Below are 21,778 nucleotides of genomic sequence, written 5' to 3'. Positions count from 1 at the left end.
GAGATCATGAGGAATCTATGGATATAGGGTATATGTATGCCATGTCAATACCACTGCATAACCCCATTACCAAAAGACCAGATCTAGATGAGCCTGAATTGAACTTTTATTGATGCTTTTTCATGAAGGCAGCAGAAATTGAATTGATGGTGCTATTAGGTTGTCAAATAGCAGTGTCTCCCTTTTTTTCCCAGATAAGAATACATGAAGCATCATCCACACAGTCATTAAAACTTCTTGGGGGCAAAAGAGCTATAGAAGTTCAAGGTGATGGTCTAGATGTGTGTCTAACTGCACACTAGATGCTTTGTAGAAGTCCAGAACTTGCAGACTCCCATTTGATTGATTATTACATTGTTATTCCAACATACAGATTTGTACTGATGAACTGTGTTGTTTGTTTATTTGCTTGTGTTTAGATACATCTGTGTCTCATGCTTTAATCTTTAATTGGAATCATCAATAAATGTGTTGATACTTAATGCTTGTCAACAAGCATATATAAGCATAGTTAAGCCAGCATAAGCATAATTAAGAAGATGTAGCACTCATGGTGGGGCTGGGAGAGAAATAAGGACCCTCGGTGGTGACTGACAGGGAAGAAGGAGGTTGCTTGTCTGAGGTTCAACCAAAAGACAGACTCTTAAACTAAGCCCACATGTACATTTAGATGAAATACCATTTTCTGACATCAAGGCAAATCAGATATTCTGCAGTCCTATTTTTTCATTTAAACATGATTGTGAGCATTCACCTTAACTAAATAACTCCTGGATAAAATTTTGGGGATTGGTGGGGGAAGCAAATGGTGTAACTTTCCCAGAGCATCTTCTCTAGAGGGGACCCTATTTCACTCTATAATGACTGGTCTACTCCCAAGACAACATTCATCTAATTGTGGGTCAACATCCAATATGGTGGGTTGTGTTGCAAGTGGCCTAGATTACATTTTTTACACACAACTGTTGTGTCCTTTCTGGTAGATAATGGTAGTCAGTAATGGTTAGAGATGGGTGAAGTCTTGTTACATTCCCAGAGACTTGCTACCTGGTTACAATGAAAACAAGCTCTGAGGCCAAGAGGTGCCATCCATACAGGTATTTACTGAGCACACTTTTATTAGCAAATAATCCCCAAATCATTTATTCAACCTATCTGAAAGCTTAATAAAGTCATAATTCTCTATCATTTTAGGTGAACCTAGAATACCTTGTACAGATGTTCTGTTAAGGCAGATATGGCAAGATTTTAGAAGCCAGATCTGTTTCTCCCACAGTCAGCATCATGCAACTAGAACTCTCTGACCCAAGGACTGGACATGGACAGTTTAGGGATCAAGCCATAGGTCACAGAGACTTGCTAGATTCTTAATATCTTTTGGTTGCACTCAAGGGAGGGAAATGCCTCTAAACTATTTTAGCCAGTACATATAGCTCGAATATGACTAACCAAACGAAAACTCATTTCTAGCCTCCATTAATACTGGTCAACAAGTTATTTATCTCACTCAAATTAATATAAATTATACTAATTAGCAAAATGCTGGGTGAGGGTGTGGTAGACCATGAATGGAGGTAGCAGAACAGTGGGTGGTACCCAAGCCTGAGGTAGGTCTTTCTGAGGAAATGGTAACACTGAAGCATGAATATTGATTAAGTCAACTGACTGAATCTAAGATTGAGCTCAGGGGTCAGAAAACCTTTTCTGTAAGGAGGCAGAGAGTAAATATCTTAGGCTCTGCAGGCCAATTAGCAAAATCAAGACTGACCCCTGAGGAGAGTTTGGAGAGGCAGCTGCCTTCAGGCAAAGGCAAGTCCTGGGGGAGAACTCAGCTGCAAGTCATCTCAGCCAACATCCCTGGCAGCTGGGAAACAAGCGTGTTAGTGGTAAGAGGGGATCTGGGCGGCACACCACAGCATCCATGACAGTATATACTTCTGTTCCAACTGGACCCATGGCCAATTGGATGCCTCAATGTGGGTAGTAGTGTGGTGGAAGATGGTCTCTCTGTGTAATACTTTCTATCTTTCTAAACATACTGATATATATTATCTGTGCGTCTTCTCACTCAAGTCTCACAGTATCCCCCTTGAGAAATATAGAGCTATGTTGGTATGGAAACCAAGATGGGAGAGAGAGTGATTCGTCTGTGGTCATGGACCCCAATGTTTATACCAGTGCTATCAACAATAGCCATACTATGGAAAGAGCCCAAATTTCCATCGACTGATGAATGGATAAAGAAGATGTGGTGTACACATACAATGGAATATTACTCAACCATCAAAAAGAATGAAACCTTGCCATTTGCAACAATATGGATGGAACTAGAATGTACTATGCTAAGTGAAATGAGTCATTCAGAGAAAGACAAATATCATATGATTTCACTCATGTGGAATTTAAGAAACAAAACATATGAACATAGGAGAAGGGAAGGAAAAATAAAATAAGATAAAAACAGAGAGAGGGGCAAACCATAAGAGACTCTTAAGTGTAGAGAACAAACTGAGGATTGATGGAGGGGTGGTTGGTGGGGGGATGGGCTAAATGGGTGACAGCCATTGAGGAGGGCCTATTGGGATGAGCACTGAGTGTCATATGTAAGTGATGAATCACTGGGTTCTACTCCTGAACCATTATGCTGTATGTTAACTAACTTGAATCTAAAAATCAAAACAAAACAACACAGTTGGAATATTGGGTTGAGGAGGGAAATCCAGCTTGGTATCAACGTATTGCTGTGAAAGTCTATTGTGAAATGAACAAGGGTATATACGTTCAAGCTTTGTAATTAAGTTCCTTATAATGTAAGTTTCATCTCTTATTTGCTAAAAAACGTGGGTTTTTCTGCTTTTCTCAAAACAATTTTTATTTGCAGTTTAGGAGGTGACATTTAAAATTACTGGGGTGCCTGGGTGGCTCAGTCTGTTAAGGCTTCTGACTCTTGGTTTCGACTTGGGTCATAATCTCACGGTTCATGAGATCAAGCCCCATGTCGGGCTCTGTGCTGACAGTGCAGAGCCTGCTTGGGATTCTCTCTCTCGGTCTCTCTCTCTGCCCCTCCTCTGCTCTCTCTTCCTCTCTCTCTCAAAACAAACAAACAAACAAACAAACAAACAAACTTTAAAATTAAATAAGCAGTGGTGGGTGAATTTACGGTATTTTTAGTGTTTTAATCTTCATTAATTTTCAAAGTTTTCACAATAAATATATATACTTACATCAATAGAAAAAAATGATAAACTGTGGTCTTATTTCCAAAAGTCAAAAAGAATGTCTTTTTAAAACTTATTGAGAGAACTAGGAAATAATGAATGGTAAGAAAATAGAAATTCCTTGTAACTTTTGAGGAAAAGTTTCTTCAGTACATTAAATACCATAATGAGAACCAACAGACTTAGTAATATTTGGTAATTGGTAAAAACAAAATAGATAAAAGTTGTTTAACTTCATGACTAAGGTAACAAAATTCACACTTGAAGTTTTCTTTCCCCAAACCCATGAAAGTCTGGTTTTATCATCTTAATTATCTGTGATTTTGATTTTACCTCTTCTCAGCGGGAGAAATTAAATATGAAATATGATGTTGTCTTTGCATCTTAAATTGGCTGTAGGTAATTTGCATCGACCTTTTTCCTAAATTGAAATGTGTGTGTGTGTGGGGGGCGATACATTATTTTCCTTTATAATGGATATAATTTTTCTGTTGAATTCTAGAAATAGATCTGTTGAGTATTACTTTGCCATACGCTGGCACTTTGCAAACAAATGAATTGTTTCCCTGGATTTTTGAAGTCTGCCTGTCTTATTTACATTTTCCTCAAAGCTTTCAGATTGCCTGTTTCATAGTTAGTTTGTATGTACATAAAAATATGCTGGACCCAGTTCAAGCTCGGTTTAGATGGGCGCGGGTATTTCCACTGCGTGGCTGCCACTGGACACGGATGCTTTGCTGAGTTAATCATCTCGCTATCTTTAGTTTCTCTGACTATAAAATGAGGATGATTATGCTTACAAAAACTCTGTTGGCTAAATTATTGCAGGCCTTTAGCTGAATTATCTCTTTGTTTATCAGGGATTATTGATGACAGCCTAGTGAAAGCTCAAGCTGAATTCTCTTTCCTCATACGGTGCCCTCTATTTGCTCTTCCAATAAAGGGTTTACAGCAGAAATATATGGGGACATCTTTATTTAAAAATTATATTAAAGGACACCAGGAATTAGTATCTGATGATAATATATATGGTTAGTATGTGCTAAGTTGTATGTGACCATGTAGAAATAAACTGTAAGGAATATTAGGGAAAAGCTATTCGAATCTGGGAAGCATGGGGCAAATGTGTACTTGCTGAAGCCTTCTGGCTTATAATTGCAGCATGGTTGACAATTAGAGCTCTAATTTACATGAGCTGTGATCTAAGTGGGTACATTCTAAAATGAGTTTCGTGGGGCGCCTGGGTGGTCAGTTAAGCGTCAGACTTCGGCTCAGGTCATGATCTCCTGGTTTGCGGATTTGAGCCCCATGCTGGGCTCTGTGCTGACAGCTTGGAGCCTAGAGCCTGCTTTGGATTCTGTGTCTCCCTCTCTCTCTCTGACCCTCCCCCCACCCCCACACTCTGTCTCTCTCTCTGTCTTTTTCAAAAATAAATAAACATTAAAAAAAATTTTAAATGAGTTTTAGGAAGCGCCAGATCCATTGGATAATACAAGAGAGAGATTACAAGGAAAAGTCCTTCCTCGGCCAGATGATTTTTTTTTAATTTATTTCTTTAAATTCAAGTTAGTTAACATACAGTGTAGTATTGGTTTCAGGAGTAGAATCCAGTGATTCATCACTTACATACAACACCCAGTGCTCATCCCAATGAGTGTCCTCCTTAATGCCCATCACCCATTTAGCCCATCCCCCCCACCCGCCTCCCCTCCAGCAACACTCAGTTCGTTCTTTGTATTTAAGAGCCTCTTAGGCTTTGCCTCCCTCTCTGTTTTTATCTTATTTTTCCTTCCCTTCCCTTATGTTCATCTGTTTTGTTTCTTAAATTCCACATATGAGTGAAATCGTATGATATTTGTCTTTGACTGACTTATTTCGCTTAGCATAATACACTCTAGTTGCATCCATGTTGTTGCAAATGGCAGGATTTCATTCTTTTTGATTGCCAAGTTGTATTCCATTATATATATATATATATATATATATATATATATATATACACCATATCTTCTTTAATGGCCAGGTGGTTCAGGGAAAGCGAGATTAAGCAGAGCTGAATCGGTTTCTTTCCTGGTAGACTCTTCTGTTGAGTTTTCCATGTGGGTAGGATTGCAAAACTCTGTTATGTAGAATATCCTTGGGGCGAGCATTCTGTGGACTGCACTTTGGATAAAATACTGTTTTATTCCAACCTTTTCATTTCCTAGATAAGGAAATTGAGGGTGGTGGTGGTCACATGATTTGCTAAGTTTACATAGACAATGAACCTGAACGCAAGCCTGGATATTTGACGCTATCTGATGTCCTGTCTACTACACTGTGTCGCCCCATTGATTGTGGAACCACGAGCAGTGTTGGACAGAGAAGTGTTTTGTTCCTAGAGTCTGCAGGGAGAAAGATACTACACACAATATGCTCTGGGAACAGTTGCCCAAGGTTTTAACACCCTTCAGGGTCCATAATTCAAGTTCTGGGAAAACCCATGAGTTGCTAAATTTATGAGCCTTGGTTTTTCATCCAGTACAGTATAAAAGGGTGCTGTGCTTTGGAGACGAATCTGCTGAAGTTCAAAATACACCTTTACTTTATTAGCTGTGTGGCTTTGGGACAAGTTACGTAGCTTCTCTGAGTCTCAGGCCTTTATCCCTCAAATTGGGGACTAATACCTTGCACAGTTTGGGTGACATTACATACATCTGAAATGGCTCTCTTCATTCGATACACGGGACCTAATTTTGTTCTTTAACAACGCGCGAATGAGATTTAAAGAATTGCTGGGTGGTTCTGGTATTAATTGCAGCCCTTTCATTGTAGGATGTGGTGAAATTTTTTCTTCACGTTTTGTGAATGGAACCTACCTCTCTCCTGCTTTTTCTCCTCTCTGCGTCTGGCTCTGAGGTCTCTGGTGACCCTTGTGAGTCAGCATGTATTGGCACATGCTGACACATGCCATGTCCTATTCTTGAATCTACTCACCACTCTTCCATATTGACCCAGTCATTTTTCTTCTGTTGAGGCTGATAAAAGAGTTTCAGGGAAGTCCCAACTCCTTCGACTGTGGTTGTGACAATTGCAGATTTTTAAGCGAGAAGTCTTCAGCCCTTCTATTTTTTGCCAGCATTAGCTATTTCCGTTCCTGGGTGCTGCTGCAGGGATCCTTGTGCAGGTTGAAGATGCGGCTTTCTTACATTCCCGCGAGCGTCTGTGTTGGCGCTTGTTGGAAAATCCTTTCTTCACTCTGGCAGAAAGGATTTTTACAGACTGCCATCCCTTTTGGCAGGGGAGAATGACTTCCAAGCCGAGAGCTGCTTGAAAGAGGCACTCCCTCATCACTTATGACTGTACTCAGTGGTTACTGCTTGTGACACATTTTCAAATGGACCCCCCAGTGGCTGCAGCTGTGATTAAAAGCTGTCTGCTCTCTGCCTCACTGGGGGTTTGCTGTTTAACCATGTCGTGCACATATATATATCTGGGCTACAGCTGCATCTTGGAAAACGTAAAGTGTTTTGTAAGATAAAAAAATCAAATGAGTACCTGAATGGCAGACTCCTGAATTTTCTAAGCTCGAGTCACTGAGAGGCACTACTTGGGAACCTAGCCCTGGATGAGGTACATAAAAGTCATTTAAGGAAGAGGAGCTAATGGTCAGTGAATGTGTACTATCTGCCAGCACATGCTTCGCACACATAGGCCGACCTGAACATCTTAAAGATTTAAGTGCTCTTGAACTTAGCAGTTGCATTTCGGCTACCCTCTGTGCTCAGGATTCAGTTTGACCATTCACAAGTAAAACAAGAACAGAATATTCTTTTTCTTTTTCTTTTTTTTTTTTTTTTGGTAAGACTATCCAGATGCCCCTGATATGTGAATAACCACATTTAGCTTCTCATGAGGGTTTTAAATGCCATTCTAAACAAAAGTTTACCATGAACACTACCTTAAAAAAACATTCAAATGAACAGTGCGCCCTCAGAGATAGGGTGTGCCTTTGAAAGGCACAGGTCACAACCCTTCCTCTAGATTAGAGAGATTGAGTATGCAACATTTTAGAAAGTAAAAATGTACTAGAATTTAAATCTGGGCTCTTTGCTGCATGTGAGGAGGACACTTACCAAAAGCATAAGGTGAAGGAGGGCTCCCATCCCTATCCTCTGGGCCCCACTCACTGAATCAGAAGAATCCAAATGCGCCTTTTCTTAGATGCATAGGAAGGAAACTTGGGGGACATAGGAGAATTTTGCATCCACTTTCCCCCTGTGCCTGCCTCCCCCCATCCCGGAAAGTCAAGCGCTCCAAATCTCGGTGACCAAAGGCAGTCAATGAAATGCTAATCTATCACCAGCAAATTTAGGCTGACAATACTGTGAATCGACCACATTGATGACATTGATTCTATTTCAAATATTTACAATATGGTGAGACAAGCCTAATTTATTTTCTAAAGAGTTCAAGGTAGGTATCACCGATTCAGAGGGGGGAAACAATGGAGAAATGTTTGTGGTTGCTATCTGCAATAATCTGATGCTGACAGAGAGTAGTATTTTATTTAGTAATTAACAGTGTAAAGGGGAGAGGAGCTGTCATGTTGGTTCTTAAGCTGGGGAATGTGATGAAAGATGATATCTACGATCTCATCCTTTCCACTTGTTTAGGATTGTCAGGATGAGAAATGTCAGCATTATGAAAGCTCGGCTCTGCTCTTGATATGATAAAACCCTTCAAAAGCCAGTCTTTCTCTCCCTGGTCCCCCTCCTTTCCAGCTCTCTCTCTCTCTCTCTCTGCACTTGCTTTTTTATTTATCCTGTTTTGTTAGATGGCAGAAATATAATTCTTTTCTTTCTTCCTATTATAAGCCACCATTTTTGTTTTATTATATGTTTCACAACCCCTAATGCCCCACTGAAAATTACCTTGTTAAATGACAGTGTTTCGAAGCCATGAATCCTTTCCACCATTCCCTCAGAGGTTTGAAACAGTCAACAGACTGTAAAGAATAAATAATAAAAAAGTATTGATTATTTTGATGACTGTGAGATTCAATTAAGTATTAATTTTGCCCTCCAGTGGACCTATCAAGGTATTCAAAAGGGAGGATTCGGCTCAGCTAAATGCGTGCTGAGTGCTTCAGCCTTAAATAGGGAGAAAATGTGTTTACCTACAGTATTTGAAGAAGAAGTGCATTGATGCACAGAGTCCAATATTTAAGTGCTGTGCACATTAAGCCCTGGTGACAGTGACATTGTTTTCAGTGGTATGAGTATTGACTAAAGAAGTGCATTTGATGACAGCTTAAACTATTTGTATTGATTAACATTTTCATAGATTATCATGTGTCATATCAAATTCACTTTTCAGGCATGAATACATTAAAAAAAAAAAATCACCACAGGCATACGGCAACCAATGTAACGATGGGACAAGAGAGCATGCTGCCCCACCAGCTCCCGTGCTGGTCACCTGTTTCCTGCTCAGGAACCATTTAGGCATGAACTTGGCAATAAATACCTCCCAGATAACGCAAAAAGGGCACTTCCTGCTTTTCTTTTCCTTGTGCACCCGACGTTTGTGCCAAAACAATATCATGCATCTTAGTTTGCAAATGGAATAGCAGGCTATCCTTGGAAAATACTTCTGATCCTAAGACGCCTTCCTAATAAGCTGAAGATAAAGCAGATTTAAATTATTGGGGGTGGGGGGAAGTTTGTCTTTTTCGGAGGTGATTTTTGTTTCCTTTTTCTTTAATGCTCTGGGCGTATGATGCTCTAGGTATCGGAAGTATTGAACACAGTTTGTAAGTATTTTTTTCCAATTTCTTTAAAAAATTTTTTTAAACCAATTTTAAAAAAATCGATTTTGCTGTGTATTGTTTGCTTTAAAATGTTCATTTGCTTTGGGGTCAGCTTCACTCCCAAATCTGGGACCAGGGAAGTCAACTTCTGAGGGTACTGATGCAATTTACATGAGAAATCTCTTTTATTCCATTGAAAGCATTTTGAGGACTCTTTTCTCCCTATCTCTTTTCTCTGCTCTGGGGATAGGGTTTAATTGCTTCTCCCCCAGGGAGAGTGCTTCTTAAAATAGCCCGTGGTTCCTCCATAGGGTGCTTCTTCCTTTTTAGTGTGTTGCTGAAGTACAAACCCAGCATTTTCTTTTTTCTTACTGCATTAAAGACGGAACAAGGTGTAAAAACATTCGCACAAAAAGCACATCCCACAATTAAAGCTGTGTTGGTTTAGGTGGCTTTCAAAGAAGTTTTTTTTTTCCCCCCTTCTTCCCTCCGAAGCTTCCTGAATCTCTCACATGCTAGTTGAGCTTTAATAGGGTGGGGAGTAATGGAGAACTCCTCGGATCTGTAATAGCTCTTCACTTGACTGCAGCCAGCAATAACAGCGGGAGCAGCCAGAGATAAGAGAGAGAGGAGAGAGGGAGAGTGTGTGTGTGGAAGAGAGAGAGAGAGGAGAGAGGGAGAGGGAGAGAGGACACGCACACTAAAGCTGCCACTTTTTTTCCTCCCCTTCACTCTTTTCCCCCATCCTAGGATCCAATGATAGCTGGACAAGTCAGTAAGCCCTTGCTGTCAGTGCGGAGTGAAATGAACACGGAGTTGAGAGGTGAGGACAAGGCTGCTACTTCAGACAGCGAGCTGAATGAGCCCCTGCTTGCGCCTGTGGAATCTAATGACAGTGAGGACACTCCCAGCAAGCTCTTCGGTAAGTCTGTCTAGGTATTTCATTTCAGCCCTACCATCTTGTCCAGAAGAGCGATCCACACCCCCCCCCCCACCCTTTCCCTGTTGTTCATTCCATTTTCTTGTAAGTGCTAAAGAGGAGCTTGGCATCTTGGAGGGGCCAAGCCACCGGGAGCCCACTCCGGCCGGCTAGCAGGGTGTCCTGCAAACTTTTCCCAGCAAGGAACTTCCTCACTGCTCCTTCGGGCTTGTCTGATATTGCCAGAGTCCCCGGGCTAGAAATTATTTAAAAAAAAAAAAAAAAAGAAGAAGAAGAAGAAGAAGAAGGAAAAGAAGAAGAAGAAGAAGATGGTAATAATAATCAGGAAATCAGTTCCATTGTGAGAATTGGTTAACATTTATTGAATAAATATCGACTTGGTTTCTGGTTGCTTTGCAGCCTTTTGTTAAGGGGAAGGAGAGTAAAGAGTTATTATCTGTAGTCAAAAGATGGAAGGGGGAACTGAGAAATATCAATACAAGCCTTTCTGTGCCAGGTAAACAAAGGTGGCCATGGGAATTGCTGGGAGATCTAACATTTTGTAATCACAATTAGAATGAGTATCTCTTCTTCTAAAAGGTGAGTGGGGAAGGAAAATAGGTCCTGTGCTTCCCTCCCCTACTGCCTCTTGCCTTGACCAGATGTTTATAGCCTCATCCTAAATGTGGAGGCAGCCCAGGACCTTTCAGGAATCTTTGTTCCATAAACAAAACAAGAGCAAGCAGAGTGCCACTCCAGCAAAGACATCTGTCATTCAAACAGATGACACTCTGTAAGCCAACTCAAGCAACTGTGATCTCTAATCAGAAAGGGGAGCGGGTTGTTGAGGCGCGTGACTGAGTGATGGATGGTGATAGATGTCTGTGCTGGAGGAGCACTTTATGGGATAGAGTGACATTAGGTTTTCAGAACACTTCCTCCTGAAACGCTTGCTTTTAATTATTTTCAAGTGCTTACATGCTGATAACACTGGATAAGCGCATGTACACCTTAACCTGTTTATATACATGTGTAAACTAACCTGATATATACATCTGATTATATATGTATATATCAGGCAGAGCTCTGCTTGGGCTCAGTTTAAAAACATAGTCGTGTGCCTGAACTTCAAAGAAAAACAACACTACGGCACAGACTGCTTTGTTGAGAAAGTCATTAATTCAGCTGAAAAAAAAAATCCGCTTAATTTTTTTAGCCTCCAGGAAGAAAGCAGCTTCGATAGTTTGGCAACTTGAGGCCAGCTTCAACAGAGGATCTTTTCTCTGATTTGAAACACTCACTCAGTCAAACATGAGAGTGGTATTGCAGAAAAACTTTCTGTTTCAGATTTTCTATTGGTAAAATACTGTTTTACAGTTACGAGGCTAACAGATCCCAGTTTCAAGAAATTCTGTCATATTACCCTGTTCTGGAAAAGCAGCTGTTCCACGCATATGGGTTTTCTATACGTCGGCATTAAGGTTTTAGCATTTTCCCTGTGAGGGAATATTTTGTTGCAGAGTAAGTTTCTACGTGTCTGGGGAGAATCATGTCCTAGAACACTCCTTGCGTTTCAGGGGGTTAGTGAGAGAAGTCAGATAAAATTATAAATTACAGAAAAGCAAGGCCATGCATGCTTCTGCCTCTCTGATGTTGAGGATCCTAATCCCAAGCCCTTTGATTTGTGAAAAGTAATCAGCTGTGAATTCAACAGGACTGCGGATCCTGGATTACTTGTTCCTAAACTTTGCCTGTATTTGAAAAAAGTAAATGCATTTTTGTAGACTTTCACCTAACACCCCAACTTGTTTCCTTTTTCCTTCAAGTCAACTAATAGAGGAGTAATTAACATGGCTTCTCAATGTTTATTTCGATTTTCCACTGTTGGAAATTGTTGCAGCTTTGTTATGTCACTTCTTACCAATTTGCACATGCAGAGAAATAAGCTTAAAAAAAAAAAAAACCCAGGAGGGCCAAAGAAATTCGAATTGAGTTCACTGAAGACACATGTGAAGTGGAGTATTTATGGGTAATACTAAGGAATCGTAGTTTAGTTCAGAAATTGTAGTAGGTGTTAGAGTATGCCCATATTCACGTTACATTTTCCACTTCTGAATTTGAGAGAGGGGACCCACCAAAACCTGCATCTTATATCTGATATTCCTTGTGTATCCACTTCATTTTATTTGGCCTCTAGAGTGCTTTTAAAACACAATGAGAATATTTTCCAGTTTCCAATTCGGTGAAGAAGCAACCAGTAGATGAACAATTTTGAAAACTTGAGGAAAAAATGGGAGACAGCCTAAGACAGAGGGACTAGGACATCCATCGGAGGAAGCACCCAATGTTCTCCGGGGCTTCCTTAGCTATTGGGTCCATTATGCTGTCTCCTGTTAATACGACTGGGACTTAGCCTTAGAAATTCCAGTTTATGTAACTGACTAAAACTTTCTAGAAGAATTCTGTCCCAGAATATTTAGCAACTTTGGCCACACCTAATGGGTGATAATTTAATGGACCATCAGCTTATTTGACACGAATACGCTCAAGTGTTTTGGTTCTTATACGTAATTTTCATTGCACTCAGTCCTTGACAATGAAGAGTTACATTTTTTCCTGAAAAACTGAGAGCATCCAGATTTGTCTCCCAACAATGATTTTCTAATGCACTCTCTCCAACCATCTTGTCATAGCCTACACACTGCATTATTGAAAACTGTGTTTCGGTAATGAAAGGAGCAGATTAAGACAAATCGTGTGCATCTTGATTTGTTTACTTTTGTGGAGAGACATTCCCCAACAACAGGAGACAGGCAGAACTCCGTTGTGTCCTGTACCTGAAATTTCAGTCTTGATGGATTCCTTTGGAGTTGTTCCCCCTTCTGTTTCTTGTTGAAATTAGCAGTCCACAGGGCAAGTCTGTTTCTCTCACAGTATGGGCACCTTCAGCCCAAAACTGCAGGAGAAAGGCTAATACTGATGCCCTCTATGGGTAAACAAAGGAAATTCCAGGAACCATTGGGTCTTTTATGCCTCTCTTAAATTGCACCCTCTGCTCTTAACAGCATCCAAAGGGAAACATACTGTGCAGAATGTTTCAGTGCTCTGTGCAGCTCAGAATATACCAGAAGGAGAACCCAGAAGCCATATGCCAGCTTCAGTAGAAAGTTCAGAACAGGGCCCTTGTGTTTTATAAAGTAATTACATCAGAGATAACATTTTGCTTAACTTGAACAGCTATGGAAACTCAAGTACACTTAGGAGAGATGAATCCGCATTTCATTTGAGAAACGTGTGGTTAGGTAGTTCTCTGTGATATCATTAAGTGGTGCATTATTTATTCTCGGAAAGCTGGTAGGATAACTGTCTCCTTTTTCGGTCCGTGACTGTATTATGCTGAGCTCTGAGCTGTAAGGAAACTGTATGGAGGAGAACAGACTTGGATATGAGGGGGTCGTATCAGAGAATCTGGCTCTGTGTCTCCCTGTGTTTCGGCTGCGAGATCAAATGAGTGATGCCATGCGGGACCAGGCATTTAATATGTGACTGGTGATGTACATATTCGAAACCATTCTCCAAACCGGCCTTTGGCGAACAATCTCAAAGGGAAGAGGTTGCTGTGTTTCTCTAGTGACATTTATAGCACTGTGTCAATGTGGTGCCTCATTTTTAGTTATGCTCATCAAGAATTCAGTGTTCCACATTCAGTCACATTGGATGCTAAAATTCAAATGGTAGCATCAACAACTTGGTCAGGAGGATGGCCACGGAAAGGATAAAAGTAATATATACCCCTAGAAAAATATCTGTACTAAAGTTTTGCCATGCAGTCTCAGCTGAAAAAGTGAGACCACATAAAACAGGCCCTAAATATTTTCTCCCATATATATTTGAAATTTGAAAGATGATTTATTAACAGTGTTCCTCCTGGGAGTATTTTTATTGTTTCAAGATAAACCTCATGATTGCTTTCCTCAAAGTCCCAACTACCTCGGGTGGCCAGGTTAGTCTGTGGCTTGCTGTTCAGTATTATCGTACTGTACATGAACTGGGCCCACAGCTCGAAAGCCTTGAGCTGAGATGTAAACAAAAACCCATTTATAAACATCGCACCCGAGGTAAAAAGCGATGGTTGGTTTTCTGTTATGATCTTGTGGTTTTCTAGTCTAAAAGAGATTGCATATAATGATACTTGTGAACGTGGGTATTTTCAATGTCATTTATCTGTGAACTTTTGGAAAAGGGTTGAAAGTTGGATGAGTGATTCTTCCTTGCCAGAAAATGTGCTATCTGTAGGGGTTTTCTTTTCCTTTCCTTTCTGTTATCTTTCTCATAAGAAACGTGCATTATAAGATTTTTTTTTTAAATTGCCATCCAGTTTGACTTGATTAGAATTTATGGCACTGGAGTTGTTTTCAATGACAAAAGGATAAAGGACTAAATTGTCTGTCACCCCTTGAGACAGTGGTCTCTGCAGGTCAGCGTGGAGGTCATTGGTAGGGCATTATGGGGACTGTACTTTGTGGTATGCTGCCTGTGTATAAGTGGGAGCCTTCATTATGGAATCACTGTCTTTATTACTTTATTTAAATGTCTCTCTCAAGGTTCCAATGCCTGGGACATTTATAATATTCTGATCAAATATGCTGGGGCCGGTAATCAGTACATAGGGCTTAAGCCCCAGAAGGATTTAGCTGGGAGGCGATGAGGAAAATTCCCCGGAGAAATATATTTATTTAACCTATGCATCATGCTTCTATATTTTTTAAAAGTTTTGATATTTTGCTCGTGGAAGATTTTTCCTATTTTTCACTGAAGAAAGTGTGTTTTGTTAGGGAAATATTAAGGGAGTATATTTTTAAATCAACTAAATGACTTGGATAATAGATTCTATGCAAAAATAGTTACTGAAAAGAAACCAAAAGAAATCTGTATTTATGTAAGTAAATGAGGTGCATGATAAGGTATGGCTTAATGGGCTGTTCTCTGACTACTGAGGGGAAAAATGCACATTGAGATACATTTCTGAACATTGACGAAAACCTTACACACTTAAGCATTTCTTAAAAAAGACTCCGGGGTGTGTGTGGATAAATTCAGTCTTAGTGGGTTTTTCCCCTTAGAATACCACTGTAATACTGCCTGGATAAGTAAATCTGCTTTAAGTAGCGTTAATGTGTAAGTTTTGAAATAAAAATAAATCCATGTAACATAGCGCTGATGTTCAAACTTTTTAACCAGATCTGTTCGTGGAGCTATGCTCATTTCTGAGTGACTCTTTAATGGAGGACAGTGCACACTACGTGACATAAGATTCAGTGGGGACTCTCTCAGTGGCTCCCTTTTCTGTTTCTGCCATGCCTGGGGGGCTCAGGTCAGACATCTGTTTAAAGAAGAAAGTTCAATATTGCCACGTCTGAAGATGCTCTCTGTGCTAACACATTAGCAAACCAAAATGCTGATATGGTTTTACATTTTTCTTTTATCTCGATGGCTACGATTCTCCTGTTTTGTTGTTGTTGTCATAAGGTCCTATGTAGAATTGGAAATAAGACCAAGTAATAGACATTGCATTAATCTGCACATCCACCCCTTCCAGTGATCTCATTTTGGTCTTTTCAGTATCTTGGATATTTCTGACTTAAAGGTTACAGGGCATTACAGTGTTTTTGTAGTTCACCCAGACCAGTTTATATCATAATTAATAAATAGAGGGGCATTCCAGATTCAGGCTCGCAAGGCTCAGCCTTAAGTAGATTGCCTTCTTTCTCAATTACCTTATTTAATCATAGAGTTAGCATTATTCTTGTAAGAATTGACCAAATAAAAATTTCCCCCACTTGACAAATGAGACTTAAGTGAGGATTTCAAGGGGACCTGGCTTGCTGTTACTCAGTAAACAAATAATTTGTGAGAGGGCTGGTTCTTTCTTTGGTTGGCGATCTGGCTGGTTTATGTTTGGGGATTAATAATACATCAGACATTCACACATTGAAAAGAAAGTAGATGTGAAGGGTGCTGTTCTGCTACTGCGCTGCTCCCGATTATCCGGGCCCTTCCCTGGGTCCCGAGACTGGCCAAAGAGCAATCACATCTGCCCAAATCTGCACCTGGCTCTACTTAACATGTTTCTTGGTTTTCTTATGCTAAAGAAAAAGATAGCAAAGTGTTTATACCAAGCTGGCATCCTGTCAGGGGGCAATCTGTGTAAAGTTTCCCGCTGTCAGGTTAATAAATTTTTAAAAAATATCCAAAGGCAGAGGTAGCTGGAGAAAGCTCCCAGTAACACCTGCCATTCTCCAGCAGATGGGCTTCTCTTTAATATCCAGCGTGACTCTGGAATTTTCTTGTTTGTTGTCTTCCGAGGTTCTGTACTTCGCTGGGGTTTTTGTTTGGCTTTCCTTTTATTAATGACATTTCGGTCTTTCTTCTAAAATGGTTATCCTTTAAAATTTCAAACATCTTCTTCTTAGAAGGAAATAAGTGAGCGTAATTTGTTTCAGTCTGGTATTTGCAGTCGAACATACACCTTCATGCTATGAGCCTGAACAAGCTTCTAAACCGGTCAACATTGGACTTTTCTTTGGGAATACCTCCGAGTAACATTTATATTAAAATCCCTTCGTTCATAAAGGAGTATCTGGGCTTTGGCTGTGTGGGGGCTTCCAAGGATGCCTGTGTGTTACTCATGTTGACCTGACTCAGTCTTTTACATGTAAGCTCCCACCTTCTGATTCTCAAAGTCAGAGTTTATACAAATACGAACCAAGTGTGGACTAGTTTGGTAACACCTCTTACTCTATGTTGTGACAAAGAGTCAAAAATGGACTAAGCTTTTTTAGTGTGAACACAGAGGTCAGCAAGAACAGCAATGACTCTCTTTTGGTTGAAGACAGTCTTTCGTTCTCAGAGAAATGGAAATAAACTTTGTTTTGTTAAGCATTCAAAGATCGTTTTTAAAAAACCACCTTATAAAATTGCACAGCTCCTGACATCTCTTCTTAAAATTAAGCTGCTACTTCTAAAAAACAATCCTGGTATATTATATGAATGTCTATATTTTATTTGAGAACTGAAAAGAAAATCCATGCTCAAATTTCTCCTACAGTCTTTCCTTTGAAAGTGCTTGTCAGGTCTGATACGTGGTGAGAATATACTGTTGTTTATTTTCATTAAAAAATTAGCCACCTGGAACAACAAAACTAATACGGTCTAGGTCACTTTTATTAGAGGACTGCTCTGCCCTCACGACTAATTGAAAATATAAAGAAAAGTGATCAGATTACAATGAGAGAAACTAATATCATTACACAGAAAGTAAATGCTTAAGAGGTCCGCTTATACCGAAGACCATTAGAAAATGGGATTCTGTAATGAAACCTGCATTCATTAACATGGTTTAAAAAACGTTCTTAGTAAAAACCTAAAATAAAACCTGTTCATTTAGCCTGAGGACGAGGTAGACTATGAAGGTATTTTTAGCAGTCTCGGAACATCTCAATGATAATCAACATGGCATGATTTAACAATTTCACGAATGTGTTTGTCCTGCAATATATAGTTTGGCTTTAGCAGTTTCCTTGGCGTTTCATCTTTTTCTAAAACAATCAGTGTTTTCTAGATTGGTGTCCTTTCCAAATCTCATGTGACTTTGATTTCATTCTATTAATTAAAAAAACCCCACCAAACCCTAATTGTGACAAAAGTTTGTGAAAGCCAAGAAACCCCTATTTAAAGACTAATATTAGCATAGTGTTTTAAAGTAACAATGCTCATTTTTCATTTTCTCATCATGTCCATACTTTGTGGACATGTTTTCTTTCCGTTTTCTTTCCTAAGTGCTATGAACGCACTGCTACCCACACGTTTTACACACGTGTGTGTGTCTCTGGTGTGTTCTCCATATTTTCCCCTGTGTTCCTATGACACTTCAGATTTATCTTCCTAAACTTGTAGTATGTCTGTATTTGCTTTATCAAAACATTAATAAAGCCTAATTTACAATAATAAGCTTTTTTTTTAGTTTATGCTATCTGTATATCACTTAAATGTACTTCTGCTATACCTACGAAACTATGAATATTGAAACACATAGTTTCCAGATAAAATTCTCAAAATTAATAGTTTACCAATAAGGGACAAGCAATTATACTATTGCTTCAGGCGTAGTTGGGCTATTATCCAAATTCCAGTGTCTTCTTTGCAGCTGCTAACCACTGAGCATTTCTCAGAATTTGTGCAGTTAATTCAGTAAAGAGATTTGGGGGTTTCTGCACAGTTTGATTTATAGGGTATTTGTATACACACACACACACACACATATATATAATATAAATATAAACTGTCTCAAGAAATATATGTGTGTGTGTGTGTGTGTGTGTGTGTGTGTGTGTGTGTGTGTGTGACAGATCTTGCTCAAACTAGGGAAGACCCTTAGGATCTAAACATTAGGAACCCAAGTATTTGTCTACCTGTGGGATATACATAGATTACAATATAAACATTTATATTTTTTCTTTTTTAAGTAAAACGCATCTGTCTTATAGTTGGTAAGCACAATTTTGTGCCTGTGAGGATTTCGTGGACCTAAATATACACTTACCTGTACACATATCAAGATAGAATGGGGGTTTGATGCACAATAAAGAAATCACATTTTAAGCATTTGCTATTAAAATAGTATGGGGTACTTAATCTCCCTCTGCAGTCCTCCATGGCCACACGTGTGGTGATTTGTCTTTTAATAGCAATATGGCAAGATTTACTTTTATAAATTAATGGTTTGGGGTTACTTATTGCATGAGAGAATCACCACTGTTGAAGAAGAAGAGGGGCTGAGGGATTAATTTGATTTAAAAATGCAAACATTTGAAGCTGTTTATAAAGCATGAGAAATTATTACCGCAGAGTGAATTTTTGCCAAAATCAACCAAGGGTAGAAAGAATAAAACATCAAATGGAAAAACATATTTTCCTGTATTTAACAATGTGTAGACGCTCAGGTGGAATAGGGGTGGGGGTGGAATGGCCTTTTCCAAACCTGCGTTTTTTTCTTTGATAGATCCAATTTCATGTAGCAAAATATTGCAAAATAGAAACACGTCAAAAAGAAAACATGCTGTTTTCAAAAGGAGAAGCATTGAAGATAGTGAAGAAAGCTAACATTTTAATGGATTCGCTTGCTATCCATTAATCTAACTGTAATCTATACATGGGTGAATAGTCAGAAAAGGGATCGTCTGGATTATGTGGGAAAACTTTCATAAACTTTTGGAAACAAACCTGCGTCATTATTTTAGATGTTGATTGACTCATCTCTTTCTGATTCCTAAGATTAAGGCAGGTTTTACTCTTAAGAGTTACTAAGAAATGATTCAGATTTACAGTTAATGCTGGTCTATTTCCTTGCTTTAATTAACAATTTTTTTAATGTTTATTTATTTTTGAGAGAGAGAGAGAGAGAGAGAGAGAGAGAGAGAGAGAGAAAGCACAAGCAGGGGAGGGGCAGAGAGGGAGACACAGAATCCAAAGCAGGCTCCAGGCTCTGAGCTGCCATCACAGAGCCCGACACGGGGCTCGAACTCACGAACGGTGAGATCACGACCCGAGCTGAAGCTGGGCATTTAACCGACTTAGCCACCCAGGCGCCCCTCCTTGATCTAGTTTAGAATCTTTCGTTCTGCCATTAGCTTCCATGTTTTATGTAATTTGCTAACATTCCAATCAGAATCTGCAGGCAATCAGAAAAGAGTCAGCTTCAAAAGGGATTAATATCTATAGCTGCCTGCTGAAAATGGTCAAAAGCAAACAAACAAAGACCCAGAACTGGTCAGACTGGACATTGCTGATGGTGTAGAGATGGTTGCACTAGCTTACGATGGTAGCTACCTGTCTTGTCATCTGTAGTATATCAATATGTTTTTATAATGATACAGTCACCTGAACCCTGTAACGGTTTATAGTCCTTTTGAGAATTCTTATGGATTCTTAGAGTGACGGAGGTCTGAGAAAAGATCTTGAAAGCTTTCACAAAATCTGGCTGGGTGACAGAAAACTAGCACGACTGTGATTTAGCAGCTATGGAATTCCATTGACTGGGAACATCATTAAACTTTTAAGTGAAAACACGACCCACAAAACAAATGGTAGATACGAAGGGTGAGGGGCACCCAATTTCGGACAGCCGAAATTAAGAGGTGCCAAAGGCTCTGCGAGGAGAGGCCAAATTCAGCAAGCCCAATGTTGATCTTGATATTCTACTTAGAAAGGGGATTTTGTTGATATACTGTTCTCAATATTAAAACGTGCCCTGGAAATTAGGGCCTTTCCTAAATGAGATCTATCAGACTTGGTCGTTGTGTTTTCATTTTCCCTGGCTAGTTTTAGTCAATGATAAATAAAGAACTTGAATTTGGAATCTGGCACCCGTGAGATCACAAAACCAGGAGCAGCAGGAAGTAACCACAAGTAACTTCGCATCAGTGTCTGCAAGGTAGATCTCAGTCCTCTTAACATTTGTAACGCTGCTAATTTCTGTGGACTTTTAAAAATACGCTTCCACATGAGCTCTCAAAACCCATAAAAGTGTGGCATGTAAAGTAAATTGTTTGTCACTTGCCGACGACCTGCCATATTTATTGTCAGGAGAAATGGACATTAGTTGGGAAAGCAGTTGTTAGAGGCCAAACAATTTTTAAAGATGGCAAAGATGCGCGAGGGTTTTCCTTTTTCTAACAATGAGCCGCCCCTTCAGACATCAAAAGACAAGATAATAAGACACTTCAAGCACAATTCAAGATTATATTCAACATCTAAAGGCTCATCTCTTGTCAGTTTGCATTTACTCTTCCAGGGATGTGATGCTTCTATCATCTTTCTGTCAAGGGGAGTCTGGCAGAAGAGGCGAGGGCTCTTATTTCACACACTTAGGGTTTTTTTTTTTTTATCAAATAGCCCACACTCGTTCTGATTCAACCAAAATGGGGGGATAATTTGAAGAAGGTCATGCACAAGCGCAAAAATCTCATATTGATTTGTGTGATTAGAAGGCATTAAAATTGCACATTTATGTTAGTCGCTGAGATGTTTTGTCAGTTTATTTGGTAATACACTTTTGCAGCCTGGGGGGGAGAAAAACAGATGACTTAAAATTTAAAAATAGAGAGCTGAAAGCTGAAATTGGTTCCTTTAAAGTGACCGTATTTGAACATTTAACAAGTGAACATAAAAATAATTTAATGGTTTAGTTTAACAATATTTGAAATTAGCTTCTACAACGAAATGCTTCATTTGGTATAAAGGAAAACAAACCAGTGGTGCCTCTCTGAGGAAAGAAATATATATGTGAGATTATTTTTTAAATACTTTAAACATTGATTTCATATCTTTAATATATAGATAAAGGGGATGACATTTTCAATATAAATGTAATTATGAGGCTATTTTATAATGGTCATCAAATTTTTAACATTTTGTACTCCTTGAAATTACAACATCATTATATTGGTCATTTTATGCCTTTCTTAGTATATGTGCCCTTTTCCAGAGAGGGTACTAAAGAGTCAATAAAGGAGTTTTCAGATTATTATCATTCTTTGTCAAAATTTATCACATTTCCTCCTTCGTTCTCTGACAGTCACAAAGCTGTACAAGATAACATTCTTTTTTTCTTCTTCTTCTTCTTCTTTCTGGTGGAGGGAGGACATCTACAGAAGTTAGAAGAACCAGCTTTTCCACTCAAAATAAAACAACTGGTGAAAATAAAACCATGATATCCTGGGATCATTTCTCTATTGAATCTTTGAAATTACTCTTCCTAGGAATTTTCATCAACTCTTGGTGTCTTCATTT

General features: G+C 39.2%; 1 protein-coding gene across 3 annotated transcripts in view; it reads left to right on the top strand.

Moving 5' to 3' along the window:
- The window catches only part of POU6F2 (POU class 6 homeobox 2), a 460,222-nt gene that overhangs the window by 69,207 nt on the left and 369,237 nt on the right, over positions 1 to 21,778 (top strand). For all 3 annotated transcript variants that reach the window (XM_042963900.1, XM_042963892.1, XM_042963895.1), the window contains one exon: positions 9,760 to 9,931. In XM_042963900.1, the coding sequence (XP_042819834.1) occupies positions 9,760 to 9,931 (172 nt within the window). The remainder of the gene's footprint in view (positions 1 to 9,759; positions 9,932 to 21,778) is intronic.

The sequence above is a fragment of the Panthera tigris genome, chromosome A2 (genome assembly GCF_018350195.1).
Source record: "Panthera tigris isolate Pti1 chromosome A2, P.tigris_Pti1_mat1.1, whole genome shotgun sequence".
In the NCBI taxonomy this organism is placed as follows: domain Eukaryota; kingdom Metazoa; phylum Chordata; class Mammalia; order Carnivora; family Felidae; genus Panthera; species Panthera tigris.
Note: the sequence above shows the minus strand (reverse complement) of the source record. Positions and strands in the feature narration are given on the sequence as shown.